Source organism: Pseudorasbora parva, chromosome 3 (genome assembly GCF_024679245.1).
Source record: "Pseudorasbora parva isolate DD20220531a chromosome 3, ASM2467924v1, whole genome shotgun sequence".
Classification (NCBI taxonomy): domain Eukaryota; kingdom Metazoa; phylum Chordata; class Actinopteri; order Cypriniformes; family Gobionidae; genus Pseudorasbora; species Pseudorasbora parva.
Genome location: NC_090174.1, coordinates 30,358,273 through 30,379,073, shown reverse-complemented (window position 1 = coordinate 30,379,073; position 20,801 = coordinate 30,358,273). Strand labels below are relative to the sequence as shown.

Below are 20,801 nucleotides of genomic sequence, written 5' to 3'. Positions count from 1 at the left end.
TGCATTTTTTTAAATATAATTTTAAATCTACGTTAAGGACAGTTATACAATTAAGCATATTGATTCAGTCTGTTGCCTTTCATGTGGCTTTCCGAAAATGGCTTGTTGTAGAATCTCATGGAAATCCTGTGTGATTGTTCAAAATCAGACACACACAGCTTTTTGGGATGATCCCTCCAAGCAGTTCTTCTAACCACGGGCACATGGTTACATCTAGAGGAACCCTTATGGTTATTTTGAGGGAGCCACTCAGTTTAAGGTCACAAGACATACAGTAAATGCTCCAAAGAACACTAGCAGTCCCAATGGAGAATCAAATCAGAAACATATGCAGTTAGCCGCACTGTGGGGTCCAAACTTCTAATTACATGATGAGCATCAACCAACTCGTCATTCATCCTCAAAGCAAAGTCACTGGCAAATGGTTGAATTTGCGCACTTAAAGGGCGTTTCCGAAAATTTAAAGTGCCCTCTTTTCTGTTTGTTTGCTTGTTATTTTAGCACATTTTTAGGCTGATAGTTTATGGCCATAATCTGTGTAACTTTTCTTCAGGCACAACAGACTTCAGACAGCCTGGCTTTATAATAGAGAATGTATTATAATATGGACCATTTTATAAGAGACTATTTTATAATATATACAATGGTTTTATAATAAAGAATATTTATGTATATATTTTATAATTGTATAACATTTAATATTTCTATAATATTTTTTCTAAGCCCTAGTGGATTCATGCATTCATTCAATTCAGGACTTATATTAAAACAACAGTTTTATTTTCTTACCTGACAGGAAGGTTCACTGCTTATTGACTCCGTTTTGTAGCTTTCAGACAGGCGTGAGTGGAATCGGCTGGGTAGGGTGGCCGTGCTCCCCACCTTCAAGTGACTGAATATCACCTCTGAGGAGCCAATGACCGGACTATCATCGGTCGGTGTGTCCTGAGGGGTGCTGCTCTCCGGGGACGTGACCTCTGCCTCCATGGAGCTATAGCCATTCTCATGCTCAAAGTCCCGGCTGTCTTTACTGTCTTTGCTGTCCCGAGTGAACGAGGAGCGGGAAATGACGCCAAATTTGCGGGTTCGTTTTCCGTTCTGCCCATTTTGTGTGGGGCTGCCTACAGGCTCGTCGGAGGCATTGCGCCGGGGCTCTTTAGAGGCGTCCACGCAGTTGCCCCCACTGCTGCCATTGCATGGAGGGAGAGGAGCTTTGCGTTTGATTCTTCGCAACATGATCAGGTAGATGGAGCCTCCATTCCAGCACTGGTCCGCCAAGTAACTGTGGAGGAATAAGAGAAAATAAATGAACAAACTGCTAAAACACATGTTGATCACAATGTAAATAAACCCGTTTGGTAACAAAATAAACACATTTTCTCACACCATTACTAGGGATTACAGAGCTATCCATCAAATCAAAAATGTACAAATCGCATTAAATACACATGTCAAATACAGATCACACCCAAATGACCCATTTTCTTTTGTAGAACACCAAAAGTGATTTAAAAAAAAATATTTTTTATAACTTGTTCAGTCTTTTACATGTAATGAAAGCAAATGAAAACTGGGGCTGCAAATAAAAATAATAATAATAATAATTAAAAAGTTGTCAAAACAACTTTGCACTTTATTCCAAATCTTCAGAAGCCTTAATTGTTGACATTCACTGTAGCTCTTCTCGGTGCAAAGTAATGGCTGCTGAATATTTAGTTTTTACATTTTCAAATATATTCAGATAGAAAAGAGTTATTTTAAACTGTAATAATATTTCACAACATTACTGTTTTTACTTATTTTTTTTAACTTAGAAATCTAGCAACTCTCCGTTGGCTTGCAAGCTGGAAAAACCCAACTCTGGTCAGGCCAATCACATCATGTTTAGAGTCGGTGGGGCAGGCTTAACATAATGACGGCAGAGTTGTGACAGATCCGCTTGCTACTTGAAAACAAAGAGCCAGGAGAACAGCTGTCTTTCGAAACGCCTTTGGCTGCAACTCTGGAAGACATGGAGTTAAGCTTTTGTATGAGAAAAGAACGAAAGAACAGCACCAAAGTCATTCTTAAAAAAGGAAGATGTGTATCCGACCGGATACGGCAAAAGTTTAATCTGTCAACTAGCTTCACCATCTTCGTTGCTCTGGTTGATTGTAGCGCTATCCTATTGCGTGCAGAGGGACTCTGACAGACAACCATTCATCCCGCGCCGCGGATTAAGCCCTTCCAACGGTGTTCCCAGACCCAACTTCATCTTGATGTGGGTCTGGCTTGTCAGGCTAGTTTTTACTGTATTTTTGATATCATAAATAGGGTCATATAATAAAATCATGCAAGTTTAGAATAACATGAGGAAGAGAAAAAGAAAGAAGGGAAGGTTTAGGGGCAGGGGCAGTGTAGGGGGATAGAAAATACCGTTTGTATGGTATAAAATACATTACGCCTATGGAATGTCCCCATAAAACATGGAAACACTACGTGTGTGTGTGTGTCTGTGTGTGTGTGTGTGTGTGTGTGTGTGTGTGTGTGTGTGTGTGTGTGTGTGTGTGTGTGTGTGTGTGTGTGTGTGTGTGTGTGTGTGTGTGTACTATGCCTTCAAAATGTGTAATTCAGAGAGCAAACAAAGGAGCTTCTAAATATGTCATAATTAATGGTTATGGGATTATCTGGAGTTTTTGAAATAAGGAAGGGCACTGATATAAATAAAAAGCACAGAGCATGTTTTACGCCATGTCTAGACAAGTCCAAAGACAGATATATGACAGACGAAACTGATATTCAGCACCTCAGGGACATGTCCTAGGACACTCCGTGTTATCTGATGCAAACTAGAAGTTTAACTGCTAGCTGTAGAAAACACTTTAACAAACACTTTTTATCATATATGACCTCCATTTTAGCTCTTCTCTCACATGATTCTCATAAAGAGTGCTTAGATTGACATATTTAGCTGTAACATTTTTGACAATCTCAGCTGGTTGAGACTTGAAACGTCATTATACATTAACAAGTTAAAATTATCATAGGTAATCATTTGTGCTTCTTGTTTTGCAAAGTTTGGTTTTAATGATGTAATTTAAAAGGTGACCTCAAAGCATGAAGTATTTGAATATCTTGAATAATGCTTTTAAACGCTTCTCTTATTCTAATATCCTTAAAGTATAGTTTGCCCAATAATAAAGATTCTGTCATCATTTGCTCACCTCTCATGTTTTTCCTCAATACTTTCTATCTTCTGTGGAGCACAAAAGAAGACATTTAAGGAAATGTCCATAAAAAGGAAATCATCTTTTTATGTTCCACAGAAGAAAGGCATACAGATTTGGAACAACTCGGCAGTAAATAAATGATGACAGAATTTAATTTGCGGGTGAACTATCCTATTAATGTATTAAAACAGGCCAAATAAAGATGTAGACAAACTTCAGAACAACCATCTACTCTCAAGAAATATAATAGGTCAAAAGAGCACACAAACCTTGAGTTTAACTGATGTTAGAGTCCTAAGGTCAAATGAATGAGCAGTGTCCTTCAATAATATGGTACCACTACATACACGTGTGGCGCACACACAGGTCTTATTAACTGTGGCTGAGTGATATGTTTCCCCAGTTTTCCTAGCTTCCAGCTGTACAAAGGCATGGCGGGGTGGACTTTCTATGACAATGTGCCCCTGACTAGCCATACTGACATTGCTGATGTAACACACCAACAAAGCATTTGCTTACATCCCCTAAACGGCAAGCCAGACAATAGAAGGGATACGAATGAAAAGAACCGAAAGAGAGAGGTGTTCTAGAGAAAAGAGACCATGAATGTAATACCAATAAAAATCTGATTTCAATTTGACCAATTGCATCAACAGCAGTAGGCCTATATTCAGGCTCAACACCCATATATGTATGCCATGTTCACACTGAACTGCATCCTCAGATATCAGCTCTTTTCACACTGCATGACTATCTGGGATAGCATTCGGTCGCTGCTGTGTTCACACTGCATTGGATTGGTGACGGGGTTTCACAGCGCATGACTTTACAATAGGACAAATTGCCGACAACTCTGCCTGGTCTCCTTCACAACCAAACACACGCGAGAAGTGATAAGGAACGTCTCACGCGTACGCGAGACTGGAATTGTTTTCAAAAACGATAGCCCGCAAGAAGCTTGCGATCCAAAATGTCCGTGCGCTGATTTGCAGCAAAAAGGAGAAAAGGAAAAACAGATTATGGAGGAGGAAATGATTGGGGAGACGTGGGGAGCAAGGATTGTTCTGCAAAGAGAGTTGGGTGTAAATAACAATTTTGCAGTGTTGCTGTTGCGGCTGGTCAAGCAAATATGTGTGCTTTGTTTCTGTTTGATATAATTGTAAATACATCTATTCAAATAATGATATTCTGGTCTATAACTCCTCTCCAAACTTCCCGCTGCTCTGTATCTTGCTCTCTCATTGGCTGTATGTCATCAACAAACACATTTCACACAGCAGAATTTTTAATCCAGATATTTATCATGCCAAAAATCTCACAGGCACCGGCGACTCGTCTGCAGTTCTCTCATATCGCGTCTTTGAAAATTCACACTGCATGATTGTCTCTCGCGTGAACGAGCACCGTTTTGCCAATGATTTCGACTTTTGTCTGTGAGTGAAGATCGGGTCTAAAATCTTACAGTGTGTACTAGGCTTTAAACATAAAGGAATAGTAAAAATGATTCTAATGACAGTCTTTAATCATGTTTGATTGTTTGCATTATTATCCAGGCCCGTGTCATCAGTAAAATAACATGCTACAGTATATGCTACAGTCATTCACCCCTTTGAAGAATGTATGTTTCATGACATACCTCACTTAAAGTGGTAGTTATGTATAGTTTCAGCTCAAATCATCGGTCAAAATGATGCGTTCTTCACTCTGGCCAGCTGTTAATGACAGAGCGAGGTCAACAGAGTCTGTTGTTTAGATGATTACAGAGCCTGGACGTGCAAACATACCAAATGAATTTATCATCAAGATAAGCAAGAGCCGTTTTCAAATAAACAACATGCATGATAGCTTCAGGTCTGATCCTCTCTGGAGATCAGGATCAATGAGGTATGCAAATTCACTCACATCAGATCTCCTGGAACTAAAACCTGCTGAAAGAACTGAAAGGACTGAAAGTACTGCAAGTTAGAAATACAACAAAGTGAGGAATTTTCAGGAAATGACAAGTCGGTGAAGATTGAGGCAGAGTATTTACGCAGTATTTGACAGCGTGCTTGCTTGTAAGGTTCAGACGTTTTAAGGTAAGAAAGCACATCTGTGGAATTTGTTGGTTTGACAGCAGCTGTGGTCTCGTATTTTTTTTGTTCAGTGGGAGAGAACGGACTTTTCTTTCTTTTTAGTATTCCTTTTTTGTAGCGTCTCTTTCCCTCAGTCATCTTGCTGATAATGAAAAGTGTCTGACCTATTTCTGTCATGATCTGTTTTCCTTTTCGATAAGAACAAAGTTTGTAATATCGTGGGACTTGAGACAAAAATCAACCCACATGAAATTCAACGGAAAAAGGAGAGAATATCTCGACATAACTCTGGATCTATCTTGGCACAAATCTGTCACATGTAAAATACAAATCTGCTTTCCTAGATTTTAGTGATGCTCCCAATCCTAATGGCAGACTGGAAAAGTTACACTGCACTCCAAATTATGCAGATAGATGACACATCGTCTGGATGGGCTGTGTAAAAAACACATTGTGTGCTAAAACGCCATTATCTTAGCCCATAAACCCTGAAAAACGACAGATTTCCAGATAACCTTTGGACAACTGGCATGTATGTCCCAACACCTAACTGTACATTTTGCCAATAGAGAAGAAAAATATGTTTGTTGTCTTTAATATTTTAAGTCTAAAGATGGAAGTGGTGTATAAAATGGAAGTAGTGACTAATGGTTAACAAATCTTAACAATGAGACCAATAGCATGCATTTAGAAAATAGATAGGGTGAATTCAATTAATGCAGACTTACAGTTCAACTAAAAATTGAAAATCCCATCATCCTCTATTCATCATCATGTCATTCCAAAGGACCAAACTGAATAATAGGTGTGAAGAAACAAACTAAAATATAACCTGACATGCCATATAGGATTTGTGAGCTAAAGCAAAGAACTTCCTTAGTAAATAATCTAAATTTTGGCTATATTGTATGGCTTCAGAAGATTTATGAGCAGACTTGACTTTCAATAGATAGCAGAAAGAAAAAAAAACAGTCAAGATATTCTTCACTTCAAAATGTCACACTTGGTGTGTCACAGAAAAATGTCAAGGGAGTTTGGACCAACATACAGGTAAATCATTTTCATTTTTGTGTGAACTTTCCCTTTAATGAAAGGGAAAACGTTTCTTAAAGGATTAGTTCATTTCAAATAGTTAAACTAATTCATAATTAGTTAATCTTCTGATATTTTACTCACAACTGCTGGAAGGTCCAGATCAATGCAGTTTTAAAGCACTTTGAAGGGCTTCAGAGGCTCTGAGTGATCCCAGATGAGGAATAGTAGCAAAAACTAGCAAAACCATCTGTCATTTTCAACAACAAAAAAAGAATATAGTTCTTAACCTAAATTGCTCATCTTGCACTGTTAGTGATTAGTGATTGCGCAATCACGTCAAAAACTCCACGCTAGGCGTAAACAGAAGTACCACCCCAAGCGAATGTGCGAAGACAAATACAAACGGCCTTTACCAAAAAAAACTCCTTCTTCAACTTCAAAATCGTCCAACATTGTTTTACCTTTACCTTTTTCTTTTTTTTAGTCTCACTAAAGGGCTTTTGTATTAGTCTTCGCATGTGCACTTTATAAGCACTGGGGCGGTACTTCTGCCTACGTCTAGTGTGACATTTTCGATGTGATTGTGCAATCATTAGCACGTCGCAGAGCAGCGCAAGATGCAATTTAGGTTAAAAGGTATATTCATTTTAACAATTTTTTTCTGGTATCTTGCAGATTCTCTGAAATTCTTTGAATCGCTTTGAAACTGCATTGATTTGGACCTTCAACCAGTTGGTTACAATTGAAAACCATTATGTGAAAAAAAATCCAATAATGTTTTCCTAAAAAAACTTAATTTCTTTTCGACCGAAGAAAGACATGAACATCTTGGGTGAGATGGGGGTGAGTAAAATATCAGGAAATTTTCCTTTTGAAATGAACTAATCCTTTAAGTCTGCAGAGCGAGTCTGTGGTTCTAAATGTGATTCATGAATGTGATGTCATGATGTAGGTTCAGTCCATGTCATTACTTAATCTTGACTGTTCAACTCATGCTTTGCCAACCCACACATGCGGGATCATGAGTAAAGGGCAACGTAAACATTACATTACCACACAATAAAGTGATATAACAAGACCCTGTAATTGCACTCAGCAGCCTCATATCAATCAAAAGCCATAAACTCCTTTCATTCAGGCCACTGATCAAACATTAAGCCAACTACCATCTGAATCTCTGAGCCACTGTGTGATGGATGTCAACCACAGAGCAAAATGCAGGAAACTAAAAAGTTATCAGGGGAGGTAACGAAGGGAAAAAGGAACATGGATGCACATTTTCGTTCAGCCTTGTACCCATGCTTTGCTATCTCAGCAGGTGTGTGCCATGCACTAATGGAGCGCTGTCATGCGATCGGCCACATCAGCGTCCCACCGAAGCAAAGCATTCCTTATTACACCTGAGAGAAACGACTTTGAAATATTAGATAAAAACCTGCCATTCTAAAGACCCGTCATGCAAATCAGCATCTGATAAAGACCAAATAAGAAGAAAAACAAGCTATGATCTCAGCTCTGGCACAAAGACAAGGAATTTAAGCTGCTGTAAAAGCTAATGGGTCTCAGAAAAACCCAGCAACAGGCCTGCATTGCCTCTTTCAGTCTAAACCACAGCTGCAGTAGGGAAATCCATCTATTTCAGCCAAACACAATTTAAGCAGAACGGTGACCAACACGGATTGGCTGAAATGGTCTTGAAGCCTGCATTTCTCTGAGCAATGTGAAATGATTTGTTATCGTTGAGTGGGGGACGCCCAAGACCTTTCCCATGCAGAATTGGCTAAATAATTCTGAAAAATGTCTCCTTCCAAAGCACTACGTTTTGCTTTTCTAAAATTTTGGATTCATCACACTCCTCAAAGTGGCGCCTATGCGTGGATTATTGCATCGTAAATGCAGATGTCAGGTTGAGTAGACGCTCATTTATATCCACAGCTAAAACCTCCTGGAAAGTCTTTTCCCATGGCTTTGAGCCAAGAGACTACATATGTGCATAAAAGTTTGCACATGGATATCATATGTTGCAACAGATCCTGCATACTCACAAGAATAAACTGATACTGTGACAGGGCAAGTAAGGAAATTCCATTTCTTGAGTTTGATTAAGATATAGTTTTCCACCCTATTTGTCATAACCATAACGACTTGCACAGAAATACCACTGAGGGTTAGGTGTAAGATATTTGTCACATTATGACATTGGATTAACAGGGGTACAAGAGGAATGCTGAGAACCCTGATCAGAATCAGAATTACAAAGAGCTTTATCGCCATTTGTGCTGTTTTTAGTTTGTTTAGTTTTTTTTTTGGTAATGAAGCTTTCAGTGAACACAAATAAATAAATAAATAAATAAACAAGACACATGGTAATAAAAATAGGATTGTAGCTGCAAGCAGTGATGATGGGCACAACCCCCAGTGCCACAATGACCCCAGTGTTTTTTATGGCAACTGTATTTGGCAGGCAATGTGCATTTAAGCGTAAATGTAAGAACTATGTCAAATTAATTTCAATATGCCACATTTACTGCAGGCATCTGGTGCCACTATGACTGTGAACCCAGCAGCCACATTCGTGAGATCATTAAAAATTTTGATGAATTTCATGTCACATGGTAAATCACTTTCAAATCAGTTATCATTTTCAGTTAAAAAGTATTTTTCTTAAGGTATTTTTATATTTTAAGGGGAGACACTACAGGTGAATAGGGAATTTTTTTTAAATTACAAGATATCAATATGAAACGTTTTTGAGTTTATTACTGGCATAAACATACAGGAAAAAAATGTATCACAAGTTTTGTATAAAATAATGTTTTAAAATGCAAATGAGGCCTTTCATAACTTAAATATATCCTCATTTGCATATATTTCCAAAAACAAAATATGGAAATTGGAAAATACCAGGCTCAAAATTATTGATTCTATTTGTTGACATATTAGATGAGAGGGCTTTTACAGAGGGGATTCTGGATATCTTATTTTGTGCTTTAGTAACTTATAGAATACTGACAATAGCCTTGCCTGAAAATCAATTTTCGCCATATTTTTGGAGTAAAAAGTCCTATAACTCAAGATAGGAATTATATATCAACAAATCCCTCTGTAAAAGCCTTCACAGTGCTTGTAGATGCTACTGAAGTGGAAATATCTAACTCTGAGTGTGAGGAAAAAACTCATTTTGAGAAAATGGCCTTTAAAGTTTTGTATTGTATCATTGCATAAATTTCCCCCAACCTAAAAACAAAATATATATTCACTTAATTTACATCATTTAAGTGTATAACATTTAAAACACATGTAAATTAATAAATTAATAAATGATTAATTGCAAAAGCCTTATGCGGAAGAGAACTACCTTAACAAACCTCATATTCACAAAAACAGCACAAAAAAACTGTCCCTGTTTGCTGCATGTCCATATATAACTATTTGAATCTAATTCTGACAGGGTTTCGTCATCCAATCTATTGTTGTTTACTTTCTTTTTATCATCTCTTGCTACTTTGTCCTTTCCTTTCTGAGCTTATTTCTGTGTTGTCTGCATTTTCTCTCAGGCAGAGAATACACAAGGAAGTGGCGACGTATGACGTAGTGTGAAATTCACATTGGCCAATCAGATGTGATTTTCGTTAGAATAACTTTTGATGATTTCGGGTAGAACTCTAAATGCACAAGTTGACAAAATATAGTGAATAAACCACATTAATGTACAATTTCAACAAATATTTTTTTATTTTGACATGAAAGCTTACATGTTAAGGGAGCAAACAGGCCCAAAATCTCAAAATTGACCGCTGCATGAAAAAACGATGTTTTCACCTGCCATGTTTTGCCTTAATTAACCCAATTATTAAACAAGTGTCATTTCATCAAAATCAGTCAATTTATGCAGACCTTTTAACACACTTCCTGTTTCTCTTTTATCTCTATAAATTTGGCCATAAATTATCCAAAGGCCATGGCCAAACCATTCGAGATATCTGCTCGCAATTTCCCCAAAGTCTTGACTTTATACTGACCGAGTTTAGTGGCGATCGGATGAATCTCCTAGGAGGAGTAAATAAAATTCTAGAGCATGCATTTTTCAAACAACCCACAATAGCATACTTTCTGTTGGGTTAATGTATGACTATGAGCATGAAAGTTATTAGTCCACATTAAGTTTGGTTACTGTAAGTGAAAAGGGGTGTGCTACAGAGCCCCTCGAATACAATAATTTAAAACGGTGCTCCACGGAGCCCAGCCCCTTATGTCAACTTGTGCAAAGTTTCAAGAGTTTTTGAGTGTATCAAGGGCCCAATAAATCAACAACAAAAAAATCTTACCTTAGGAAAACAATAAGGCCCTACGCCCCTTAAGGCTTGGGCCCTAAAATGAAAAAGTATAATGAGAAGTCAGAATAGACCATTGACAGCATCAGGACAGCACAGAGTAGAAGCACTATGGCTCCATGACAGGGTGATGTTTTTGGTCTTAAAGCAGATGCACTTAGAGTTCCTGCCAAGTGGAATGAATTCCATCAGTCTGCTGGAGAGAAGGGAGAAAATCCACTTCTACCACTCACACCCACAGTTTTGTGTTTGTCATAATATGTGTAATGAAAAGAAAATCATATGTAATACAAAAAAAAAAATACACACACACACACGCACATATAAAATATATATATATACAAAAACACACACATAGATATATACAGTGAGGAAAATAAGTATTTGAACACCCTGCTATTTTGCAAATTCTCCCACTTGGAAATCATGGAGGGGTTTGAAATTGTCATCGTAGGTGCATGTCCACTGTAAGAGACATCATCTAAAAAAAAATCCAGAAATCACAATATATGCTTTTTTTAACTATTTATTTGTATGATGCAGCTGCAAATAAGTATTTGAACACCTGTCTATCAGCTAGAATTCTGACCCTCAAAGACCTGTTAGTCTGCTTTTAAAATGTCCACCTCCATTCCATTTATTATCCTAAATTAGATGCACCTGTTTGAGGTCATTAGCTGCATAAAGGCACCTGTCCACCCCTTACAATCAATAAGAATCCAACTACTAATACGGCCAAGACCAAAGAGCTGTCTAAAGACACTACAGACAAAATTGTACACCTGCACAAGACTGGAAAGTGCTATGAGGAAATTGCCAAGCGGCTTGGTGAAAAAAGGTCCACTGTTGGAGCAATCATTAGAAAATGGAAGAAGCTAAACATGACTGTCAATCTCCCTCGGACTGGGGCTCCATGCAAGATCTCACCTATTGGGGTCTCAATGAACTACAGGTCCAGAACTACACAAGAGGAGCTGGTCAATGACCTGAAAAGAGCTGGGACGTCTGTTTCTAAATGTCTTTTGTTCTGTATGTAAGGGAGTGAAACTGCCAAAATTACAGTGTTTAAAAAGCTCTGTTCAGTGCTGTTGCTGTAATTGTAAAAAAACAGAAATAACAAAATAAGTAAACATTGGTTCTATATATCGGTTATCGATTATATAAACATGCAACTAATCGGTATCGGTTATAAAAAAAATCAATATCGGTCAATCTCTCTCTTTCTCTCTCTCTCTCTCTCTCTCTCTCTCTCTCTCTCTCTCTATATATATATATATATATATATATATATATATATATATATATACTATAATGTATAGTAGGCTATATATTTATGAACTGATACTGATCGAAATCAATAAATTTAACAAAGTTACATTTTGCATTCAACAAAAATCATTCATCAAGTGTATTTTGTCTGATAATTATTACATTTAACCAATATTTGAGATGTGTGAATCACTATTTGACTGAAATGGTATTAGAAATAATCTCATAAATAATTTAGGTAAAAAAAGACTAAAATGTTTTAACTAAAACTTGACTAAGATACCTTGAGTTTTCTTTTGACTAAAACTAGACAAAATGAAAAGACATTTAGTCGACTAAAACTTGACTAACTAAATAAGATATGTGAATGACTAAATATGACTAAAGCTAACAAGGATATTTAGCTCAAGACTAAACTTTAATTTAGTCTAATTTAAGACTAAATTAAAAATAGGTGACAAAATTAACACTGATACTGTTAATCGGTTCAAATTCTTACTATCAGTTAAACGGTCAATATGAGCATCCCTTAAAGAAACACAGTGATTTATTTCTTATCCAACCCCGATTGATTGGACTTTTATTTTTGTATTACATGGCCTGCCCGATCGGTCGATATAAGCGCGAAATACACACACACACACACACACACACACACACACACACACACACACACACACACACACACACACACACACACACACACACACACACACACACACACGCCCTTCAAATGTCAAGTCAAGAGAGAGTGAACAGTAGCCTAGAAATCTAGACGCACCCTAGCGGCAGCAAATTTAATTTGCCCGCAAGTGTGGTCTAGCAACTCTCAATTCCTATCTGAGCTGTATTCCTCAGAATCTGGACGGCCCAATCACATCGTGTAGGTAGGCTATAGAGTCGGCGGGCGGGGCCATAATGACGACGGCCAAGTTGCGTTTGCGTGCAACACAGTAACACAGTCTTCTAGTAAACACAGAAACTGGCGAACTGCGGCGGTCTTTCGAATCAGCTCTGCCCGCGCCTCCAGAAGACTTGGAGTTAAGCTTTCCTCTGAGAAAAGAACAAAGAGCGGCACTGAAGTCATTATTAAAAAGGGAAGATGTGTTCGGAGTTTAGCCGACCGGATACGGCGAATGTTTAATCAGTCAGCGAGCTCCCCTTCACCGTCGTTGCTCCGGTTGGTGTACCGCTATCCTATCGCGTGCAGAGGGAGTTTGAAAGACAACCGTTTATCCTGCCCCTCGGATTGAGCCCTGTCTATGGTGAGTTTCCAGACCAAACATCTTGATGTGGGTCTGGCTTGTCAGGCTAAGTGAACAGTGCAGATCAAGAAAGAAATATTATTTCACTATTTGAGATTATTCGGCCTGCTGGCTGGATTATGTTTTGGTACCCCATCTGCAAAACCCATAGCCCCGGGATGTTGGGCTTTGTAAGGCCTGGCCTATGAGTCCAGCATGCTAAATGTATGTTCTGTTAGACACACACACATAATCAAAACAATCTATAACAATGCAATACTATCACATAAAAAAAAAAAAAACGTTTTACTCACAAAAGTGTGTTGCATCATTCCTGTCGTATCCGAGAAACAGCATTGTGGTTTAATCTCAAATGTCTAAAAATCCATCATCGACCTGAGATTTGTTTACAAACGATCCCGCAGTGAAATGAAGTGAACATGTCTTCCCCATGTGAGCTGGAATGTCATTAAAAATAAAGTTCAAACACACATTCCTAATATTAGGATCCAAAGGAAGCTTATGCAGTGACTGTGTTCTTCCACAACCAGGAATAGCGCAATATCTTGCTATATTCTTTGACATGTTTATTGTTGTTGGCTATAGTGCGAACCGATCACCTCCATGAGTCGGTGGGCAGGGCTACTGAATTAGACGTGCTGTAGAGGTGCGTTTCATTGCGCAATGACTTACAGATTTTTCTTTGACTAACAAGGACGTTTTCAGCTCTGAAACTTACAGGATATTCTTATATTACCATGACCTTTTATATATCAAAAGCTCAAGGGAAAGTTGATTTCTCAATTCATCACCCCTTTAAAAATATGTATGATTAACAAACAACAAATCTTATTCTACAAGCTTAGATGTGTGTGAAGAAAGACACCAGGAAGACATTCATGCAGTATCATTTGATTCATGTAATAAATCACATTAAGTCATATAGTGGCCCGAAAATTATTTGGACTCTCAAATCAGTCATAAAAATGTCTGAATGCATTATATAAAAAAAACTTCACAGGTCTCCTAAATACATAGTTTTAAATCGAAAACCTGCACAGAAAGGTGGTTTAAGTGTCCAAATACTTAATGGTTATTGTGAAAAAGTAAAAAAAAAAGCCTAAATGCAACTTTAAATTATTTGCTTGAAGGACCACAGTAAAGCATGATTTCAAGTTCTAGTCTGTATAATCTGAATTTCGCTATAGAAAACTGTAGTCATAAAATATGCCGCAAATAATAAACTTTTATTCATGTCATTCATGAACATTGTAAACTTCTCTCATTAAGCATGACCCAGAAGTTTGCTGCATTCACAATAATCTTTTAAATACTTTGTGAAATTTCTTACCTCTTGCCTCATTCATGTTACAGAAAAAAAGATCTTTACTAAGAATCCAAAAGCCAATGCTGGCCAGAAAAACGAAGAAACCCATGCTCTCGCTGGACTAATTAACTAATGATTTGGATTACAAAAAGAGCTCAAAATTAATCCAACTTTAATCCAAAAAAATTAATCCAACAGGAAAAACCAAGGAAACCAAAACATTTCGGAAACTTTTAGAAACAATCCTGATTTGAGCATACACCTGTTGATGTCATATTTCATGTTTCCTGATTTAAAAGAAATACAATTCCTAATTCAATTTAAACAAGGGTACTAACTCACTTCCCAGGTTACAACTGGAGGCAATACGGCAGCTATTCGCAGATACTGTAGTAAAGACATTCCACAATGTGGTCGAAAGCTGAAGTAATAACCTCAGTCAGCAATCTCCACATGAACAAGCCTACAGAGGGGAAATAGAGCCCACCACAAGCGGCTCTGCATTTGAACACTCTCAGATGGAGAGACAGATGTCAGGACAACACAGAGCTTCTCATTTCTTCTGTGTGCAGTGTTGTATTTTTGTGAGTGTGTGTTTTAGTTTGTGGGTAGAATGGTTTACAAAATGTTGGTAGCTCTGAAATATACAGTTTCTGTTACCTTGATTTAAATTAAACTCAACATTTCAATCCGTTATAGATAACTCTCAATCTACAATTATAAAGGCTCAGTCTTTTGTCTGCAAAAGCCCAGAAATGTACACACTCATTGAAGCTTTAAAATTGTTTAAATACGTTATGCTCACCAAAGCTTCATTTATTTAATTTAAAATACTGTAAAAACAATAAAATTGTAAAATATAATTACAGTCATACTCCAATCCTAAGTGTCCCATGATTTTTCATGAAAAACATTTATTATTATTATCATGGAAGCGTTTCTTTTGGGGAAGCACCAAAATTTTGGGCCGCAACAGCTATTTTTGGGCCAAAATGGTTTTGGAGGGCTATTATATATCAGCATCTATTTCACACACACATTGTGGATAACCTAAAAGATATTGCGTGAACAAAACTTGACTTAAAGGGTTACTTCAGCGATTAGCATATATGGCTTTCTATCAGTAGAAACCCTGGAGTATATTCGAATGATTGTGCCCCCCCGCCAGACTGAATGATCCCCCCCCCCCCCCCCCGCCAGACTGAACATGCACTGTGAATGTATGCCGCGAGCGTGGACGCGTTTACCTCAGTTCTCATCACGAGAGCTCATTCAGCTCATTCGTCACGATAAATGTAATCTGACTCCTGCAGCGTTTGTGCTCTGATACTCCCTCAGCGGCTAAATCGCATTATATTGAACAGACACGTTCAGTTTTTAATTGTAGTGTCTGTTCTCTAACTGAACTGACTTTGTGAAAAAGAACACGGTGGGAAAGTGATCCAGTCCCAGTAAACCAATAGCGGAGGCTTTGGGAGTGGCCTCATAGGGCAGCGGAGCATTCTGGGAATTGTCGCATTTCATCCCCATGATACAAAAATACATTTTCAGTACTTATCTCAGTCTAGAAAACAACATAGTGCTGAAGTACCCCTTTAACATTTGTAGGAGGTTTGCCATCGAATAGTCGATCCCGTTTACACAAGTACACAAAATACGAGTGTGCAATGTTATGGAATGTATAAAATTAGTTTTTCGTGTGCATATGACATGTACCTTATGGCATATTCTATCCCCCTACACCCATTCTCCCCAAAAGCGTGTCATTTAAACACCATTAAGTGCGTACCATATGCACGCGAAAAACTGCGTAGCATACACACGCCAAAATGAGTTTTCATGATACTGAACACTTGTACTAATGATATGCATTCTCATGTGATCGATCGTGTTGAATAGTCATAAAAAAAGCTTTGTACTTCCTTACTTTTAATATGAAGCAAGGACTGAACTTTCAAATTCTGATGATTTTTTTACAAAAATACAAACAAACTATAAATGTAGTTTTGGTACTCTTTAATACAGCATAACCGTAATTAGTGTTGTCAAAAGTACCGACCGCGTTACCAAATCGGTACTGAAATTTTAAAAATGTGACGCTTTGAGTGCTGTTGAGCGGAATCGTAAACACCTCTGACTGACCATTGTGCTCACGTGCTCATCAAATATGTCTGTGATTGGCTACTACGATCAGCGCTTCACAACCATGTTGTAAAAATACATCAATGACACTTTTCACAGAGCGCATGCACAGATACAAACAAGAGCGTTTGAATGCAGGTGTCTATCAACCTACCGAACCGCTGGTTGACACCTGCTTGTGCTTTCAAAACACTTTCAAATACTTCCGCTGACGTGTGTTGATCATTGTAGCCAATTACAGGCACATCCATTGAGCACGTGAGCACAACGGCCAGTCAAAGGTGTTTACGATTAAAGCTCAACAGCGCTCGCTCGAAGCGTCACATTTTTAACATTTCAGTAAAGATTTGGTATCGCGGTTGGTACTTTTGACAACACTAATCGTAATAATGGCATCACTTTAATAACGGCATTACTGTACCCGCCTCAGTTCAAGCTGCAGCACGGATCATGAGCACGTTAACTGATCACCTCTCTTTACTAGTTATAGCATGAAATAAAAATGGGTGAACATCAGAAGGTATGCTGAAATATATATTACAACTTAGCAAAATGAATCATCTAATTGTGAAAGGCTTCAATGAAACAGCTTGTAGTCTATAAAATGTCACTTAACGTTATATTTTATTAAACTTATATATGCAGTTACATTTTTGTATAACTATTGTACTACTTAAGTGTTGATTATGTTTGATTAATTAATTGATTATTAATCTATTATCGATTTTTAGCCAAGTGCATCCTAAATTTTTGGTTTCGGTCCAGAATTTTAATTTTGGTACATCCCTAATTTTGTTCAGTAATTTTAAATGAATAGAAAGTTAAACCATTTATATTATAATTTTTTTTTTAACATTTTAAATATATTTAATGTCACTTTTGATTGACTATTTAATGCATCAATGGTGTATTCATTTCTTCTTTTATAAATTGTATTGACCCCAAACTTTTGAACGGTAGTTTTAAAAATACAGAAACAGGGAAAAATATCCCCTCACTAACATTATCACAGAAACAGATGGTCGTCCACTTATAAACCAGTTAGCATTACGGAAGCCACAGCAAAATTGTTTGTTTGGGACAGAGACAGCAGTCAAACAACCCAAACATGACCCATTGCTTTAAATAGAGCTTAGTTACCACAAAACCTTTTCCAATTGGCTGCTCAAATCTGTTACTCCCTTTGGGGGCTTAAAGGAATTTGGGGATACACTCATCTCCAAATCCTGACAGTGTTCTCTGAAAGCATTGGGATTCTGCCTTTCAATGCAGTGAAAACATAATTCATAATGAATGTCAAAAGAGCATTATATTTCAAAGAATATGGCATTTACATCGTCTCCATTCCATTCTGTAAATACCACTGAAGTCTCAGAATGCAGAATTGCAGTAACACGTTCTATAGAGGGAATATTCAGTGAAAAAAAGTTGACCAAAGCGCTTTTTGTTCATTCATAAATTCGAGCTTGTGTCAAGCCAGTTTCAGAAAGCAATTTAAGACATGTGAGGACATACAGTAGAGTATCCCTCTTTATGCAGTGCTGCAGGGAAGCTTATGTGACTCAGAGATAAGTAGATTTATAGTCTCTATTTACTCAGCGCTTCCTCAGAAATAGAACTCTTCCATTCAAAGAGCAGTTTCATCCACTACGAGTTCAGATAGACCAACAGGCTACATGAAGATAATAACAGTAAAACAAATATAACTGAACAAATAACAAATGGGATTAGGAAACATAAACAGCTCATTTTAATTACTTCCTGCTATAGCCTAACTGTATAGGATCTGAAAGAATGCTTAAGCTACTGGCTGAGATTAAACCAGATATAATGGGTAAAGGTATGCTATACCTAGGTTATATTTAACCTGCATTTTTTCCAACAATATAAAAGCATGAACAGCTACTGAATGTTGTTGAAAACTGATTTTCACCACTTAAAAATCATTAAATATAACCTAATATGATATCTAGCTGTCAGCCTATGCAACAAGACGTTACCGAAACTTGCTATAGCAAGATCATCTGTAAGATTTACAAGCACACAGCCATATGCCTATGATAATGCGCAGCTCATTCTGTAGCCTACCTGAAACGTTCACTTCTACCCCTTCATCATCATTCTCACGGTGAGGTCAGTTCCCGACAGCTGGCACGCGCTGTTTGGGCTCCTGTGAGTTCAATAATCATAGCAATCATCCGTATAAAATCCCTGAGCGACTTCGCTGTATGTTCATGAAAATGTTTCTAACAGCTCCAGCGACTCGCCCCTTTCATGTGATCTACTCAGAGCTTGATTAAAGTCCATGACTGCTTTTTCCCCACAGGACAGCCTGTCGATACGGACAGTGTCCGTGCCTCTGAGAGTGTCAAATGAAAATACAGCTCGGTTCGGCGCTCGCAAACTTTGCATGCGCGTCTGGGATCCATTATCCAACGCGTCGCATCTCAGCGGTTGTGAGACCTTGTTTTGGATCGTCCCGCCCCTTCTTCAAACTCCCATCAGAAGACGCTCAACGGGGAACCTCAGATACTGACACATGAAGGAATACTACACTCCTAGTCAACTCCCTACTTAAACATCATTTGGATGAACCCATAGTTCCGCTTAATTATTCCGATTCCATTCCAAAAAAAAAAAAAACTATTATTTGAATAATCATTTCGCTAGGCTAATTTAGTCTATGAATTTATTAGGCTACTCATTCATTCATTTATATAAATGATCACTGACTAAAACAAAGCTCAATTATGTGTAACCATAATTGCGTTATACAAACGTAGGTAAGATTTAAAGCCGATTGTGTTTTTTTTTACGAGCATAAAGTTCAACATAACACGGATATATCTATATACAGGGACGTGCACAGGATTTTTGAGGGGCAGTTGCTCTGACCTAAAAAAGGGAACACCCCTCCCCACCCCCACCCCCAACCGAAACCACCCCCCATGATCTGTCCAATTACATATTATTGTTATTGCCATTATCATTATTATTTCAATGCCCCCTAGTGGTATTTATGTTCTGGTCAGGAAAAATATTATAGGTGGGGCTATTTTTTTGCAGGGGGGTCTGGGGGTTTCTCCCCCAAGAATTTTTTTTATTTCGTAGATGTGATTTCCTGCATTTTGGTGCGTTTGAGGCCATTTCCCTTGCCTATACCAATAAAGAACTCAAACCAGTCAATATCAATAGTCTAATAAAAAAAGACAATATTAATTTAACTGCCATCAACAGTTTATGATCGTCCGTTTGTTATACCTTTCCGACAACTTTAAGTCTCACCCGACAACCGCGACAATCTCCTTCTAGTGCCGCTCATGCAGGCTCAGCCAGGGCGGTTAGAAGGAATTTGGGGGTCCCAAGCAAAATGGACATGGCTAACTTTCTACAGATAAACGGGTAATGATTAAAAAATGTTTGTAAAACTTTAAGAAACCATTTTTTAAACATCTATAAACATTGCATAGATAGACAGACCAAATATTCCTAACACTTTGTTAAGGGTTACTAGTTGGTTTGTAAACTGTCTATAAACATCATCTGTATGGTTATTATGAAGTTGCAACAGATGACTATAATACCTGTTAAATAGTTAATAAACAGTAACAGTAAAACATGTGGGTTGTCCTGATACTGTACTTCAAAATGCAACAGTGTAAAAATTGCCACACCGAATAAAGTAACTGTTCAAGATCCATTGGTAACTTATAAAAATAATATCATATTTGCATAAACTGTTACTACCATATATCCCGACTCTAGCACATTAAGATAAGCTATGAAAAAAATCATGTTCCTCTGCCTCTTTCTGGTTAAATAATGTTTATAATAATAGTTAATGCTATATTAACTATTCCAGGTTATTTATGCATAGCATAAAAATAGTTAGTATAGCATGCTATGCCACTTTCATCAAAACCTATTACAAAGCTATAGCAATTTTATGTCATTAAATACGATAAACAGTTATTCTAGAACAGATGTGCGTCTTCTTTATCCATCCGTATTCCATCCGTTCGAAAACAAAGTTGCACTAACTGTTCGTTACAAGCAGCATTTGCCGTCAGTCAGGTAACGTTAGCTAATATAAACATATTTTTGCTAGCCTACCTGCTGCAAAATTACACAATTTTTGTACAAATAAAGCTATTTTATACAGTGTA

At 37.6% G+C, this 20,801-nt stretch overlaps 1 protein-coding gene across 2 annotated transcripts in view; it reads right to left on the bottom strand.

Annotated features, from left to right (window-relative positions):
- Positions 1–20,801, bottom strand: part of pdzd2 (PDZ domain containing 2) — a 92,703-nt gene that overhangs the window by 40,977 nt on the left and 30,925 nt on the right. Inside the window, exons 1-2 of one of the 2 annotated variants that reach the window (XM_067438404.1) lie at positions 18,724–19,082; positions 790–1,282 (exon numbers count right to left, since the gene is read on the bottom strand). In XM_067438404.1, the coding sequence (XP_067294505.1) occupies positions 790–1,236 (447 nt within the window). In that variant the 5' untranslated portion in view covers positions 1,237–1,282; positions 18,724–19,082. Of the gene's footprint in view, positions 1–789; positions 1,283–18,723; positions 19,083–20,801 lie in introns of those variants that run through there. The other variant, XM_067438403.1, reaches the window with a different exon arrangement.